Source organism: Exophiala mesophila (genome assembly GCF_000836275.1).
Source record: "Exophiala mesophila strain CBS 40295 unplaced genomic scaffold supercont1.1, whole genome shotgun sequence".
Classification (NCBI taxonomy): domain Eukaryota; kingdom Fungi; phylum Ascomycota; class Eurotiomycetes; order Chaetothyriales; family Herpotrichiellaceae; genus Exophiala; species Exophiala mesophila.
Genome location: NW_015622504.1, coordinates 1771502 through 1786744, shown reverse-complemented (window position 1 = coordinate 1786744; position 15243 = coordinate 1771502). Strand labels below are relative to the sequence as shown.

The following is a 15243-nucleotide window of genomic DNA, read 5'->3' as shown; positions in this document are numbered from 1 at the left end:
AGTCACCAGGTAGGTTACGCACGCTGAGATGAACTCATCGCTTGTTGCGTGACTATGCGTACACAAAATTTGCTGTCCTCCTACAGGGCGAATATTATGAGTCAAGAGGATGATCCAACATTAACAATTTTGAAAAGTGAACGTGGCAAAACGGGTGAAGTGTTCCCAAAGTCCCAAGGGGAGGGGAGTCCGGCAGCCCGGCAAATCTTGCCCGGGCGCTGAATGCCGTTTAGGCAGTGGAAGGACGTGGGTACCTCCGTAGACTGGTATGCGGCAGGTATGCGATAGGTACTCGTAGTGTCGCTTTTGGGTTTAGGCCAAGGGGGCACGGGGAACCTGCGATGGCTTTCTTGCGAATTTCGAATTCCCATTGCCCGGATCTCCCTTCCGGGCAGCTCATTCTGCGACAAATGCCCCAAACAATGTTCCCTCGAAACAACCCGTGCGCCCGTACTATCGTCTACCAACCTCTTTATTGAGCTCGCTACGTCGGAACTGCCGCCTATAGCTAGCTACATGCATGTAATCAGTGGTACTCGCAGTGGTTGTTGGGCACTTGTCATTGTCTGGTGGCAGTGATAACCATCGTGAATTTGGCTTGACATCGACCGACTCTCACTCACCGCTTTAACAGGCTAAATGCCAGTTTTCGTGAGCGTACGGCAAGCCAGGAAGCCCTGGCGGGAGCACACCTCTTGCTCCCTCCCAGCCGGACTACTAGACGATTTAGTTAGGTACCAATCATGTGGGTTTCCTGGGAATGGCCTGCTGACAAGTTCAAAGTCTTCGATAAGCGCCTACTAGGATGTGTGGTCCTTTGAATGCTGGTGCACGGAGTACTTCGACGCGACTTCGATTACCTTCCATACTGTATTGGTGCATGGACAAATCTCCTCCCCGTTGTACATGACAGGAGTCCTGAAATTACATCATGGGTCTTAATGGGCGGTCACCTATTGGTGGCGGCGCCTGCCTGACATCCTGAAACACCAAGCCTAGCAGTAAGAAGACGCGGAGGAGGAGTGAGGAGACGCCTTGGAGGGGTCAAGTGACCCTCGTGACCCTTTACAATCTCACAGCTCTTTCCTGCAGCAAAATGTCAAACCACGGGCAGCCACCCAGTCAGACTCTTCCTTGCTCCTTTTGCCGTCGTCATGGGGGTGAGAGAGATAGCTTCCTTAACGAATCACTGTCGAAGATTCATAATGTGCTCGAAACCAACAAACTTGCACCGTGGGTTGTGCACGTAAACGTAATTCCAAAGCATCCTCGAGCCATCAAATAGATTGCGACAACTGCGAATGATGCCATTTGTGAGTAGCAACGTAGCGTAAATCTCATCGTCAAATTCCTGCGTCATAAGTGTCACTCTATCATGAGTTTCAGAATTAGTTGAGGGATGCTGTCATCCGGTGCTTTTGTCCATCGTGTTACAGCCATTCAGCCATTCAGCATAGACAACCAGATGAGACCTCTTGTCCGTAATGAAACCCATATTCATCAATCTGACAGTCGGCCATCCTCAAGACCTGGCGCTATGAGTTGTCGAATCAAGCCGATGACGGATCCGGTGCATCATCTGGAGCGGTGGGCCTTGTGAATTGTGGTACAGATCCAATACCATCAATACTTGTTGGAAGGACACGGGTGATGACCCATACCAGAGACTCCACTGCCACGCCCGGACCATCCATCGTACCCACATGCCTCTCCACAAAAGTCCTCTCGGTTATTACTGCACGATCCGACGAACCTCCAACGAGTCAAGCGCCGCAAGCTATGCAAATTGCTCAATTCCATACCACAACATATGCGGGTTGAACCGTAAAATCGGCTGCAAGTCGAACAATGCACAATTCGCATTCGTGCTTATCGAGTTATGAATCTCGCCCTGGTCCTGGCCTCACTTTGATTTGTTTCCCACTCAACGTCTTGGCCTGACCTGGTCGCCCTGCCGTTGCGACTGGAAATTAAGGATAGCACGAATGTCACATATCCACCACCCCAGCACCCAGCAACCCGTCAACAGTTTCCAATAGCAGAACACAACTGACAGTGGTACATAAACAGCCGTGACAGCCACGACCTGATGTTGGCCAGCCCGGGGGGCTCCGAACCGATCCTCATCTACGCTGTTTCCGTTTCAACAATGGAAATCATGTTACTGTATGCTTGAAGCGAGAACTCCTGTAAGATTGATCCGATCCCAGTGACTACGGTTTGTGATCATGAGGAGTCCATCTGTAAGCGAGGGTGACATACTCCGTATAATCCAATACCAACCCCCCGCATGATCAGACTTCAAGATGTGAACTCTCTTACACACCCAATTCAAAAGGGCATTACAAGGTTCTCGATTTCGATGTGGCTGTTGTGGCTAATTTGCGAAATGCGGCTCGAAGTTTTTCACAAAGACGGGAAAGTCTAATCTTTGGAACCGTTTCTGTGCGCAAAGTTTGTCATTTGCATCCCTGTCGTGCTACAGTTTCAGCGCCACAGATGTTGCACCAGTGAGGGGCCATAGTGGGGATTAAGTGTGGCTAGATGTGGCGTTTTGTGGCTAGTGAGGGCAATCTGGCCCACTTTGGTGTGGAACCAAGTGTGGCGTACATTCCATCACGAACAACTTTCCCCTCTTTCTCCCTTACTGCACCACCTGCACCTCGGGACGAGGGTTCAGGGTTCATTCTTCAGGGCGGTTGCGCACGGTCTAGAATCTCTCAAATTTCATCACCCACAGCCGATCAGTGGTAAAAATGGAAACATAAAATTCATCTCAACCATACGTTGCAAAAAACCCTTGCAGAACACAGCAATCTTTGTCTTCGAATCATGGACCATCACAGCTAAGACTCAGAGGACGCGTGTTCACCTTCCACACGGCCATGCCGATACCGTCTCGAACATCCGTGACCTCTTGGTATGGACAATCCTTTGTGAAGAAACCGCGTACACAAAGCCTTCAAACGTCCTTTGCCAAGCATTGCTTGATCATTCGTCAAAGGGCCCTTCTCATAGCCATCGCACGGATGGTCAGTCTGGGGAGTCTTGGAATCCCCTGAATCCAGAGCGTCAACTTCTCAATCGCTCACTCAAGAAGCATCAAAATCGACAAAGGAGAATTCCCGTGTGTCCGTAGTGGTAGGCCGTAGACTAGCCTGGAGGAATTGGACCATCTCTTACCCTTCGAACGAGATTTCTCTTGACTGAGAGAATGGCCCCATGGCTATCCACTATCTTCTTCAGTGTCTATGTCAAGTCTATGATTTATTAGACTCGTTACGATGCCTGTCTTTCAGCATTCTTCCAATTGATCACAGCAGCAGCAGTCTACGAATGGAGCATCATGTTCTATATTTCTCCTACGGCTCTGGAGCCTATTGACCATTATCATATAACCCCACTCCTTCCTGCAATCTGCCTCTTGATGATGCCGTCCACCGCCCATACTATGGTCCGGTGAATTATGGTAGGTATTTCAGCCTCGTCTCAAAGACCAAGTCTTGATATAGTCTTGGCAAGCATGCGGAACCTTCCCAACACAGCAACATTGCCGCCGCAATTTCCACCTCGCTGCCTTTGTGCCGTGTCCAACTCATTTTCCATGCAGAAGAATGCCTGCCTACCGGTAGGCATTCAAACCCCCCCTCCCCCCACGAAAAGAAAGAGACAATAATGTCGGATTCTCGATCACGGTCCCCGTCTCGAGATTCCCCACCTTCAAGACGACGAGGTCGTTCACCCGACGACGCGACTTCATCTAGGAGATGGAGAGTCGACCGACCATCGAAGAGAAAACGTGATCGAAGTCCCAGTCGGAGCCGAAGTCGAAGTCGAAGTCCACCACGGCCTGCTCGTCGAGAGCGGGACCGAAAAAGAGACGGAAGTCGTGGAAATGAGCGTGACCGGCCACGCAAACATTGGTCGCGAAGCGCAGATCGACATTTGACGACAAAGACGCGCAGGTCGAGAAGTAGAGGAAGTCCTCCATATAGAGACGACAGGAGAAGAGAGCGATTGAGAGATACCGATCGGGACAGAGAAAGTGATGACTATGAAGAGAGACGACACCGATCTAGTCGAAGACACCACCACCACCACCATCATCGTCGACGACGATCACGATCAAACTCACACACCCCTCCACCCCATCATTCCACCGATCCATCCTCCCCAGCCCGCAAAGTCGAGAAATTCCAACGCTCACAAGGGCCCCTCCCATCTCAAAAGGACGCATTCAAAGATACGTCGACACCCTCCCGCACCAAACCCGGCGAGGGAGGAGACACACCCAAACAAAAAGCCAATTTCAAACCATCCGGCCTCCTCGCCGCCGCGGCCAACAGCGTCAAAACCCGTGGCGGACAGGCCGTCGTGTTGAAATACCACGAACCGTCTAACGCGCGTAAACCGCCTGCGTCACAGACATGGCGGATGTATGTGTTCAAAGAAGGCGATATTGTCGATACGATTGATCTGTTTGAGCAGTCGTGTTGGTTGTTTGGGAGGGATGAATCAGTTGTTGATCATGTGTTGCAACATCCGAGTTGTTCAAAACAGCATGCGGTGGTGCAGTTTCGGTTCGTGGATAAGACGAACGAATTTGGTGATCGAATTGGTGCGGTCAAGCCGTATCTCATCGATTTGGAGAGTGGGAATGGGACGAAACTTAATCATGATGCTATTCCAAATGGCAGATATGTCGAGTTGCGCGATGCCGATGTTATTACCTTTGGGTTTTCGGAGAGGGAGTATGTCGTTCAACTACCTCCTGCGCAAAGGTCGGGTCAAAGTGCTGCTTGACTTGTTTGTCAAAATCAAACCGGTTGTGCAGGTTCATTCATCCATGTCGATGAACCTTGAATTGCCTTCAAAGCGGGAAAAAGATAAGCCAGAAAGCCACTACTACTTGCATCGAACAAGACTAAAGGGACATGAAATTCAGAAGCCTATCGGCTTTCACGCACTATACTTCTTGTCATAGTCTCGCCTACATTGGAAACTAGCTTCTCCTTCGTCCTCTCCCAGTTCCATCAGGGTCAAAACTTCAAGGTCTCCGCGCCTTACATGCATCCAATTTGCCGCTCCATGTAGTCGGTGCAAGTGCTTTTGGATCTCCTCGGGGTTGTTCCTCAGCCGACGTCACCTTTATCCTGTGTTTTTGAGACAGGCCCGGTAATTTCATGTTTCTCCCGCCTGTAGGTACATGACATAAAAACGATAGATGACTGAATCGATGCCGGTGGTGGTATCATGAATAACAGAAAACGCGTGAAATTATGCGACAAATTAACAATCAAAATCAAACGCTTTGCATACCCTGCCTACAGCGGCACGGCGTTGTGATGCTTCTTTGTATGGTTTGGACTCCTGTCACAAACCTCTCAGGTGGCAACAGATCGAGTGTGCACGTCGCGGGACATGCTAGTGTTCTGCATTGTGTTCAACACTGCATCACTCCTGCCAACACAATCTGTTCCACCAACATGAGTGGGAGAACATACATCGCGGGCTCAGGTCACCACCCACTCCGATCCTCTTTTGAGGAACTTGTCAAGCAATAGTGACAAATCAGTCATGACAAATCGAATGATGAAGAAGGCAAAGAATTCTGCTGCATTCTTCACTCCGAGCTCCAGGCCGACTTGTGTCTTGCTGCTACACTTCAAGCCCGGATCTTCCACCTGCCGTGCAATGCCATCCAGCACTTGAACCGCGTCAAAAAGCCGCGCCAAACTTGACATGTAGGTAGCATAAACAATTGCGATGTTGGGCAATTGGCTGGGCGTTGGGGGTGGATTGAGCTTGCGATTGGCATGTGATCGAGATGAAGACATCACAGAAGCCATTGTCATCGGGAGTGAAGACATATTGAGGCCCGACGCCAAGTCCTTTGAACCGGACTGATTTCCAATCGCCGGAGCACTCGACTTGGACCGAAGCTTCCTCCAGCTTGATGCAATTGACGACTTTGTCGTGGTGCCGCCAGATTTAGACCCAGTGGCATCCTGATCTTCAGGATTGTTTTTGAAAAGATTGCTTGACCCAGAGAATCCAACCTCACTGCCCAGCTTCTTCTGCAATGTCGTCCGCACCTGTTCGATGATAGTCTCGAAGCTCTGTAATTCTTCTAGGACCGCATCGGCATCCAAGGTGTCCACTTTGGCCAATTTCAACAAGGCTTGTGTGAGGTGGTCACATTGGGAAATTTTATCGTCCAAAGCCTTCAGCTTGACATTCCTGACTCTCCAAATATCGCGGGGAATGAACAACTTGGTTGTCACATACCCTCCACGAGGATGAGCGAGGGTTTGGTACAAGCATCGCATCAACCAGAATGGTCGCAATAAAGTCGGTTCCGGACATGACTCAAGTTGCTGAGGATGTGGAAGGCTTACACTGGTCGGACTGGTGGGTGTCTTCGGTGTGACCGGTTGGATGTGATCTTCAAATAAATAGTATCCGCCAGTCTGCAGCAAATGAGGCCCAAAAGCACCCATTGATGGCGTAGGCAAGGCAGCAGAGGGCAACGGGGGGACGACGTTCTTATTGTCCGGCATCCCAATCGTGTTCGGCGTCAAAGGCGACTCGCCTGAATTGTCCAGCGTCGTTACCGAAAGGTTACGCATTCTGAGGCTCGATGACGACAAACGTTTCTTGAGCACTGAAGGAGGCATTGCTTTGACCAATTTGGACGGTGATGGCGGCTGGACAATGCCATCGTCTGGACTTCCCAATGAATCTCCTCGAGTCAAAGGCGGCGTGAGCGGCGAGATACTGCCCACCGACTCTATTGAAGGTATAGAGGTCATGGGTGTCACTGGATTTGCATTGGTCAGAGGCGAAGGCGTCTTGTCCATTGATGATGTCGGGGGAATCTGTAGCTGGGTTTCCGCAACGGCGGCAGAGGGGTTCGTGGGTACATCGATTATCTTTGTAGCCAACATGGATGAGCTACGTTTGTTAAAGGTCTCGATTTTCAATTGCTTATTGCCTTGACCTGAGAAGCGTCTTTCCCGAAGGCCCAATCCGGCATATTTTTCAGTGCTGGTTGGTCTACTCCGAGGCGGTGGCGGTAACATCGTGGGTGCTGGAGGAAGCGAGACTGTTGGGGCCGCAGTCACAGGAGAGTTTTTGGCGGGAGGGATGGGTCGCGGTGACAGCTCAGAAGCAGGTTCCTGTGATTCCATCAGAGTCGTTAATGTGGTCATATTAGAGATTGCTGTTGACGGCACAGAGCTGGTCCAGGTGCGAGCAGACACAGTACTCGAGTCAGACTGCCGAGGAATGGTAGACTTGGATTGGTCATCGAACGAAAAATCATCGAAAACGTAGCCTTTCGTCATCTCCTCCAGTAATCTTTCCTCTTCGTCCGATGAATTACCTTCGTCATAATCTCGGTTGAGTTCGAGGTCCAAAGGAATGGATAGTGAGGCAGAAGTCATCGTAGGCAGTGGGAGGGTGTAGTCCTGATCGAAGTTTTGCGTTTTCTCTAGCTTTGGCGTTGATTCTTCGTTAAGGCTATCGTCCCATGCGGCATCGACCGCAGCATCGAGTGCTGCGTCCAGATCTGCTCCGATATCATCGACAAGAAGAGTCGAGTCACGAATGCCAACATCCATCGACGAAAGGCGAGATGACCTTGCAGAGGATGAGGCGTCTTCGTAAGTATCCAGCCAAGAGGTAGATTCGGTGCTGATGCCTCTGTAGTGCGCGATGTTACTCGAGACATCAAACGCCCTCTTGGTGGCTTGGGGCGTATCCGTCCCACGTCCGTCCTCGTCGTCATCCACGGGGGAAAGTGGCCTTCGAGGCGATAGAGGCGGTGGCATATACTGGCTTTCCATGGGAAGACTCAGACTGGGGATGTTTAATCTGCTCCGTGTGCTCGGCTCATTTAGATAGGCCTCCCCACCGTAGATCTCTGGAAGCAAGGATTCGCCACGAGGGGGAATTTGCACAGTCTTCAACACATCAGCCGTATCTACATCTGTGACATCGCTTGTGAAGAAAGACTTGTTGCCTTCGTCGTATGGCGGATCATCTGGGAGTGCCTTTTCGTGCAGGCCTGGGAATGGCTCAAGATCGTGGAGTTCGGCAATGCGATTCGAGTATGTACTTCGGATGGCCGACAGCTTCTTGCGGTCGTCCATGTCGGAGCTACGCACCATGACCTGTTGCAGGAGCTCACACGCTTCGTCGTATGCCTCGATGGCGCCTTCGATGTTCTGTGCATTGTCTAACAATACTGCCGAGTTTGCCTTGGCCAGCGCCTTTGATAGCATTGTCTTTTGAGTAGGACTACGATGACTTCTGCCTCGTGTCGGTCCGTTTGACATGGTGGACGAATCTCCTTGTATCTGCATTGGTGGTTCCTGCGATTCAGCTCGAGGGTCCAGGGGTGAGGTTTGCTGTGTTGGGTCATCCAATTGCTGACCAGAAGTCATGTAGACAGACATTGCCACCTGATCGCCCAGTTTACTAGCCTTGCGAGCTTGCCACGAGTCGGCAAAATACTCGCTTGCGCTTGGGTTGAACATTGAAGTAGGCGTAAGCGGAGAGGCTGATATTGGACTCGCATCGCGCTGATTATATGATCTGGCTGGATGTAACATGGAGGAAGAGGATTGAATTCTTTGAGGGCTCTGACCGTCTGCCCTCAACGACGAGGAAGAGAATGGGGCAAACTGGGTTCGGTCAAGTGGCGGTGGTCCCGTGACCACCGAAGGGCCGGCACTCATGCGTCTCGAAGAATTTGCACGTATTTTGCCAGCGTCGGTGTCAACTGCTGATACGCTGGACGAAGTCGAGTGTGACCAACGATTGATATTAAGGTTTGGTGTCAACGTCTTTCCCTCACTTGGACGACGGTCTGAGCGAAACCGAGATTGACTCGTCTCTGTGCGGGAGTCGATAGTATATGGTGAGACAAAGTCGGGGCTTCGAGATCGCGTTCCTAAAGGCGCATTTCTGGAAGTGGAACGCACTGAGACCGAGGAAGACTTCCGAAGCGATTGAGTGGATGAAGATGTCGAGTTTGTTGTGGTCGAAGTCCGGTTATAGGCACTTGTGGGGATGCCGCTGAAGCTCATGCTTCTATGGCTTGTGTTGCGCCTGGGGTATAATGCTGGAGACAGAGGCCGTCTTTGTCAGGGTACATTGATGGGGAGTAGCGCCAAAGTCGGGGTAAGACAGATATTGCGGAGCTCCGAGTCGCACGGATACACCACAGCTGTGGTCTCGTGGGGCTGCAGGTAGTTCAGCGCTGATTAGTGTAGGGGTCTTGCTGTACTTGACAGATCTGCGAGTCTTGTTGTACAGGGATTGGCAAGACAAGTGGGAGGGCGAAATGCAGGATCGGTTGAGTTGGGAATCGAGGTGAAAGAGTTCGGAGTTCGTTCAGGGGAGTCAGGTCAACAGTGGCGTTGAACGAATTCGCGCCGTCGGCAGGAGAACAACCCACGAGAAGGATGTAGCGTATGCGTGTGCCAGAACATGTGTGGTTGGTCTATGGCGTGTTCCAGAACTCGATCAAAGGCCGAAAGGCCAGTTCATGAGCAGCATGGAGGATCGAACATTTCTAGTGAGGTAGTGGGTGTGCTCTGGTTTGCTAACAAACGTGGGTTTGAGATAGCCGATCGCAGGGCGCACGATTCGAGGATTTGAGGCAATGGGTCAGTGTCTAGGAAAGCGAGCAGTTCGTTCGACTGTCTTATGTCGTCTTATGTGTATGATCTTAAGCAATTAGGCAGGGACGAAGAAGTAGTCGACTTGTATTCTGACGATGGGTCGGGTGATGTTGTAAAGGAGGGCACGTCTCCGACGGAGATGGCGGAGATTGATGGAGGAGAGGTCGCTCGACTAGAGGTGGATGGAACCCTGAACGCAGATGGGAAGGCGGGTGGGAGGAAACGCTGGTACCGGACCAGGGAAGGAGGAGTCGTTGATCGGTTGTAAGCCCAAAGGTGACTGCGATGGGCGATGAATGGAGGGAGGAGGCGATGTGAAACGAGAATGGTGTTTAAGAAACAGAGTCAGAAGCAGAACTAGAAATGCGAGGTCGGGTGAATCATTGACGCGGAGCAAGTACTGGTGGCCAGACTGGACTCGAGGCTGTCGAAACGAATTTGGAACCAGATGATTGAGGATGGAGATGGAATGTATTTGGAACTGCGTGGTCGGTAGTTTGACGGGGAAATGTCGTTGGACTCGTGTGGAGAGGACGGTCACAGACTCACAGACTCACAGTCACAGAGGTCACAGAGGTGCTCGTGCAGATGGTGAACCGAGATAGAACAACGATGGCCCATGGAAGTTGAAGGCCTGCAAGGGTCAGGAGAGAAGACGACGGGTGAATGCGTGGAGGCACTGGAGGGCAGGAGGCGCAGGCCACGAACCCCGAATGAATAAGGTTGCGGCAGCCTTGGGGGAGGGAGTTTCCACTCGGGGCGAGCCAGAGCCAGTCATGCGGCTCAGCCATGGCCCACTCCACGTTTCTGCGCCTAGCGTCAAGTGCGTAGTGCATCTTTGTCTGACTCTTGGGAACGCTAGGCCCGTTCCTCTCGTTTCTTCACTTACTTAGTATCTCGCATGTCGCGCTAACACAAAGAGCCGTCCCACCTCGGCCAGTAGGCGCTTTCTCCAGTTCGCAAGCGCGGGCTTTAGACTATCCACAATTGTCCCTTTCGACCCGGACAAGTCAGGCAAGTCAGGGGCACATCGCAATTCTTCAACACTTTAGGTACATAATACGCTGTGCAGGCGGTACGCATAGGGAAACGCTGCATGCCAAGCTAGGCAACACACAATGTAAGGGAATGGAGGACGCAACAGGGCAAGGGCTTTCAACGGGCGGCCTTTGGTGTTGCCTCGCTACAGCACACTGGGCACCTATTGGCTATACTGCTTGGTACCTGGAAGCCACAGTGAAAGCCATCCCTTTATCCATGTCTTACTACGAGGACCCTGACTGTGATGTATTATTGATTAGACTTTGTTATTCTTCAGCTTGTTCATCACATGGCAGAGGTGGCGAGGCCTTTGAGGTTGCCCTTTTGTGTCGCTCTAATAAGTACCCAGGTAGGCGTGACGTTGTCATCGCACTGGAAGGAACGGAGGACTCGAGGCTCAATAGGCACTACCAGTGCCTATCTTCTAGGCACATACAATACATATCTACCTACCTGGAGCGGCGATCAAACACGAGGCTCGGCCGCTCCCTCAGCGATGCAGACGGCTCAGGCTAAATTTTTCCGGCCTTGATTGTTCACTACTTTAGGTACTTAGGTAACCACCAACGGAGGGATAAGGACCTAGGGCACTGCAGGTATACACATAAATACCAGGTAGTCTGAAATCTGTAAACACAATTCCCACAGTCTCGATCAAGAACGCTTACTGTCAAACCCTGCCCAAGATCAAGATTGATCTACATATATGGACATATATGCGTATACCAGACCTTCCTCAGGCTTACATGAGTTGGACTGATTTACGGCTTTTCCATATCGGCCAATTTCATCCTCTATCCCACTGTTCTGGCGATTCTACTTGTAGGCATGCGCCCTTTATTTACTAATAAGTCATCCTGCAGTGCCTGCATGCAAGCGGTCAGCGATTGCCCCTGCATCATGCCAGGGGATACCCCGGGACCACACATGATGATGCTTCTGCAGCATTTCTCAAGCCTTTCCCACCCGTTATGTTAGATGACGATGGTGATGAGGTCCGTTCAACGACTCTAAGACGTATTGATTATCAAATCTGTTGAATGAGGCTTTACCCTTGACAGATGTCGACTCAGTATCCAGTCATCATGTATCACGCTGGCAGGTCTAGTGTTCTGAGGGCAATGATCTCAGACACCAACGGAGTTCGACATTCCTCCTCAGGCTTAGTGAACCAGGGCCTGTAAAGAGTACGTACATACCCAACCTCGCTTCCATTAAAGACACGCATATGTCGAGGTAACTGTCGGTTAGTGATTCGGGCTTCCTTGCAAGTACAATTTCTTCCCCCTGCGCACTATTGCGCATGGCACCGTGATCCCTTGGGAATGGTCCACCTGCTGCCACTAATCAGTTGCCGTATGTCAAAATCAAGGCCACCACTGAAAGCCGACTCAATGACATAAAACTACAATCTAGGCTCAAAAATAGTCTCACCGTGGCTAAACCAACAAATGAGCTCTTGTGGCAAGAGATCAGACCTCAAAGCACGGATAGAAAGTTCGAAATTACAGGTTTGGAAGGCTGACCTTTCGCCTGATCCCTCGGCAGTGTAGGAATTTTCTGTCGTGATCCAAGAATATTCACCTCCATCACGGAATCGAACCACATCCAATTGGTATCGGCAGTCATGATTTCGATGCTAACGAATCGAAAAATTCTATCTTCTCGTCTATCCTAGTCGCCGTTGCAATTGCGTAAATATCGGCAATCCGAATCTGGACCGGCTGATTGACAAAATCTCCGAGTGGATTTGGGATCCGATGAACGAAAGCCATGCTCTTGCCAGGGACTGCCAACTACTGGTCTGATTTGTTTGTTTGTCTTGGTGCGTGCCGAGTCCGATCAACCTTTAGACAGGGTCGCATCTGGTTTCTGCAAATTTTCAAATTCGTAGCCTTCGGAGGCATCTGTTTATGTTCATACTCTTTCGTCATATATAGTGCCCAAGTCATCACCGACCACTCCCAACCGAAAATCGACCCATGCTTTGTGGTGGAGATGCTGATGACGATGGGAATGAAGACATGATTTCGTCCTTCATAGGATGTGGAGGTCTGGTGTCATCCGAAGCATGAGGAGACCAACTCTGCATTGGTAAGGGTACCTGTTCGGTTGTGAACCACACAACCTTGAAGGCCAATGTCCCTTCAGCCTTCAAGATCGGATTTTGACCGATAGAAGCGGTCTGCCAAGATCATTGTTTGGGAAAGTCCTTAAAAAGAACTCCATTAAACCCCGGTGCTGTTGTCTTCGACATCATGGATTGACATTCCTCAAGTCAGCCACACTGGCTTCCGGTGTTGATCCGCCCTTGTCTGCCCGACCTGGTGTTCGGAATCCTGCTGTTGGAGTCTCAGGCCGACTTCCCACGCTCCGGTCTCCGGTCGATGCGATCAAGCTAACGTTCTCACGGAAGGCCACGTACTCAGTGTCGGCATAGCCCAGCACCGCCATGATCTCACTGCTTCTCAGTCCCTTGATCCTAGCCACCTCAGCGGCAGCATAGTTGACCACTGCTCGGCCAATTTCTTCGCGGTTGCTAACCATTTGCATTGACGCCGAGGAGGAGTCGCCAGTTGGCGAAAGCGATCCCAATGGAACTTTGTCCACAACCACAAGCCGGACAGACTCTTGTTGGGCGAAGGAACCCTCGACCCCGACAATACCCACAGGCAGGAGGCCTGCCTTGTTTGCGAGAGCGTTGAATGCCCCGCGGTCAATGTAGATTGTCCCATGTGGAGCCAAGCCGTGCAGGATCCAAAATGCACGGTTTCGGATTGGGGATGGAGAGGGAATGAACCTAGTGTGAAGAGGAGGTAGTTCAGTTTGTAGCATGGGTTCATTGGTGGACGGGTCGATTGGAGGATGGAGGTGATTAATTATGGCGGCGATGTTGCCCGGTTTTGAAGACTTTGTAATAATTGTCGATGTGCCGGCAGCCGTAGCTAGTCGAGCTGCAACGATCTTGGTAGCCATACCGCCTGTTCCGAGAGCGGAGCCCGCAGAGGACACATCGGCTTGTAGAGCGTCGATATCGTCGACTACCAGAATTGGTTTAGCATCAGGGAATTTCCGGGGGTTGGAGTCGTATAAGGCTTCCACATCGGTCATGAGGAAGAGGTAATCTGCATGTACCATGGCAGCTGTGATGGCAGAAAGAGTATCATTATCGCCAAATTTGATTTCTGAGACGGCCAAAGTGTCGTTTTCGTTGACAATTGGAACAACACCCATTGAAAGCGTTTCAGCGAGGGTATTTTGGGCATTGAGATATTGAGATCGATCGGCGATGTCGTTTCGAGTGAGTAGGATTTGCGCCACAGGTTGGTTCATGTGGGCGAATAGTGAGTCCCAGATGGACATAAGGCGGGATTGACCTATTGCAGCAAGAGCCTGCATGAAGCTGAGTTTCAGTGGCCAAAACCAGGTTCTTCAGAAGAGTGAAATACCTGAACTTGAGCCAAATGCTTCGGTCGTTTAGACATTTTCATTCTCTGCAGTCCAACGCCAATGGCCCCCGAAGACACAAGTACCACTCGATGGCCATCTCTCCGTAGCTTGATTGCAGTCTCCACAATCAAAGAAAGAATCGATAAGATGGGCTCATGAGTCTTCTCATCGACAATCGAGGATGTTCCTATAACAATGGTGAGCTTCTTGTAGTTGAGTGGCTTTTGGTTCAGCGACTTGGATCGATAGATCATGGCGAGTTCATACCGATCTTAATAACGATCGTCAGGTGTTTGACGCTCTTGATTTTTGCGAGAGACATTGTCGGACCTTTAATGGAGAGTCTTGTGGTATGTATCGGAATTTAAACACGACGAAAAGATGACGCAGCTCGACTCTATCATTTTGACATGGGTGGGGGAAAGGGAAAGAAGCCGAAAGAGATATCAACTGAGGTGAACTGAAAGACTGTCACGCCCTTTGAGATTCCATTTCCGGTAATAAATTGTTGACAGTGTCGAAGTCTGGAGAAGTCTGCTTGGCCGCCCTGCGAGAACTTGTCAATCGTTGAGAGTCATTGGTATTGACTTTTTTGTGGCCCCAGCATTTGCTCCAGGAAGGCACGACTGGGTGCAAAGTTGTGGGGCTGAGATGCACGTGGATCATTGGTCGAGATTCGGTCCAGGCTTCAGACCGCCTTCAAGGAATGAGGAACATATCATGCATCTATATGATGCTACATGCGCTTCAAAATTCTCTGATACACCGTATGATACAATCTGACCCCAGATATAGATGTTCTTATTCACCTTGGATGTGTAGCTAGAAGTTCAACTGGACCAACATCGTCCCTGACTCTCAGTATTTTTAGAGGAGTCACGTGTCATGGCACGATTTCTCGTGACTTTCTTGACAGTTGGGAGACTTGATGCCATTCACTGTAAGTAAAGTATAGACTGCCGCCCAGAGTGATTGGAGACCTAAAATCCTCAAACTCCAGTGGACCTATTAGTTCACCGACACTTCTCACCTCAATGATGGGCAACTAAGGAAAGACTGGCAG

The 15243-nt window shown here is 50.6% G+C and overlaps 3 protein-coding genes across 4 annotated transcripts; 1 reads left to right on the top strand and 2 right to left on the bottom strand.

Annotated features, from left to right (window-relative positions):
• The first annotated feature begins 3635 nt into the window (after nt 1-3635).
• On the top strand, nt 3636-5016 carry PV10_00579 (uncharacterized protein). Its single transcript, XM_016364683.1, has one exon. It carries the CDS (start codon nt 3676-3678, stop codon nt 4801-4803), a length of 1128 nt encoding a protein of 375 aa, XP_016228332.1. The 5' UTR covers nt 3636-3675; the 3' UTR covers nt 4804-5016.
• On the bottom strand, nt 4920-10342 carry PV10_00578 (uncharacterized protein). Its single transcript, XM_016364682.1, has one exon. The coding sequence runs from the start codon at nt 9090-9092 to the stop codon at nt 5514-5516; it is 3579 nt and encodes a 1192-aa protein (XP_016228331.1). The 5' UTR covers nt 9093-10342; the 3' UTR covers nt 4920-5513.
• A 1849-nt stretch (nt 10343-12191) lies between these two features.
• PV10_00577 lies at nt 12192-14724 on the bottom strand. 2 transcript variants are annotated; one of them, XM_016364681.1, is made up of 3 exons: nt 14448-14724; nt 14180-14367; nt 12192-14123 (listed from the first exon to the last, which is right to left on the bottom strand). In XM_016364681.1, the coding sequence occupies exons 1-3, from the start codon at nt 14500-14502 to the stop codon at nt 12987-12989; spliced, it is 1380 nt and encodes a 459-aa protein (XP_016228330.1). In that variant the 5' UTR covers nt 14503-14724; the 3' UTR covers nt 12192-12986. The 2 variants fall into 2 exon arrangements, with proteins under 2 accessions (XP_016228330.1, XP_016228329.1); XM_016364680.1 differs by having other exon boundaries at nt 14180-14724.
• Between the last annotated feature and the right edge of the window lie 519 nt (nt 14725-15243).

Excerpts from the sequence above, each read along its gene's own strand:
- PV10_00579 (XM_016364683.1), top strand. The coding sequence starts at position 3,676 with ATGTCGGATTCTCGATCACGGTCCCCGTCTCGAGATTCCCCACCTTCA.
- PV10_00577 (XM_016364680.1), bottom strand. The coding sequence starts at position 14,434 with ATGATCTATCGATCCAAGTCGCTGAACCAAAAGCCACTCAACTACAAG. Across the intron at positions 14,124-14,179 it reads AGCATTTGGCTCAAGTTCAG|GCTCTTGCTGCAATAGGTCA; the intron begins GTATTTCACTCT and ends AGCTTCATGCAG.
- PV10_00578 (XM_016364682.1), bottom strand. The coding sequence starts at position 9,092 with ATGAGCTTCAGCGGCATCCCCACAAGTGCCTATAACCGGACTTCGACC.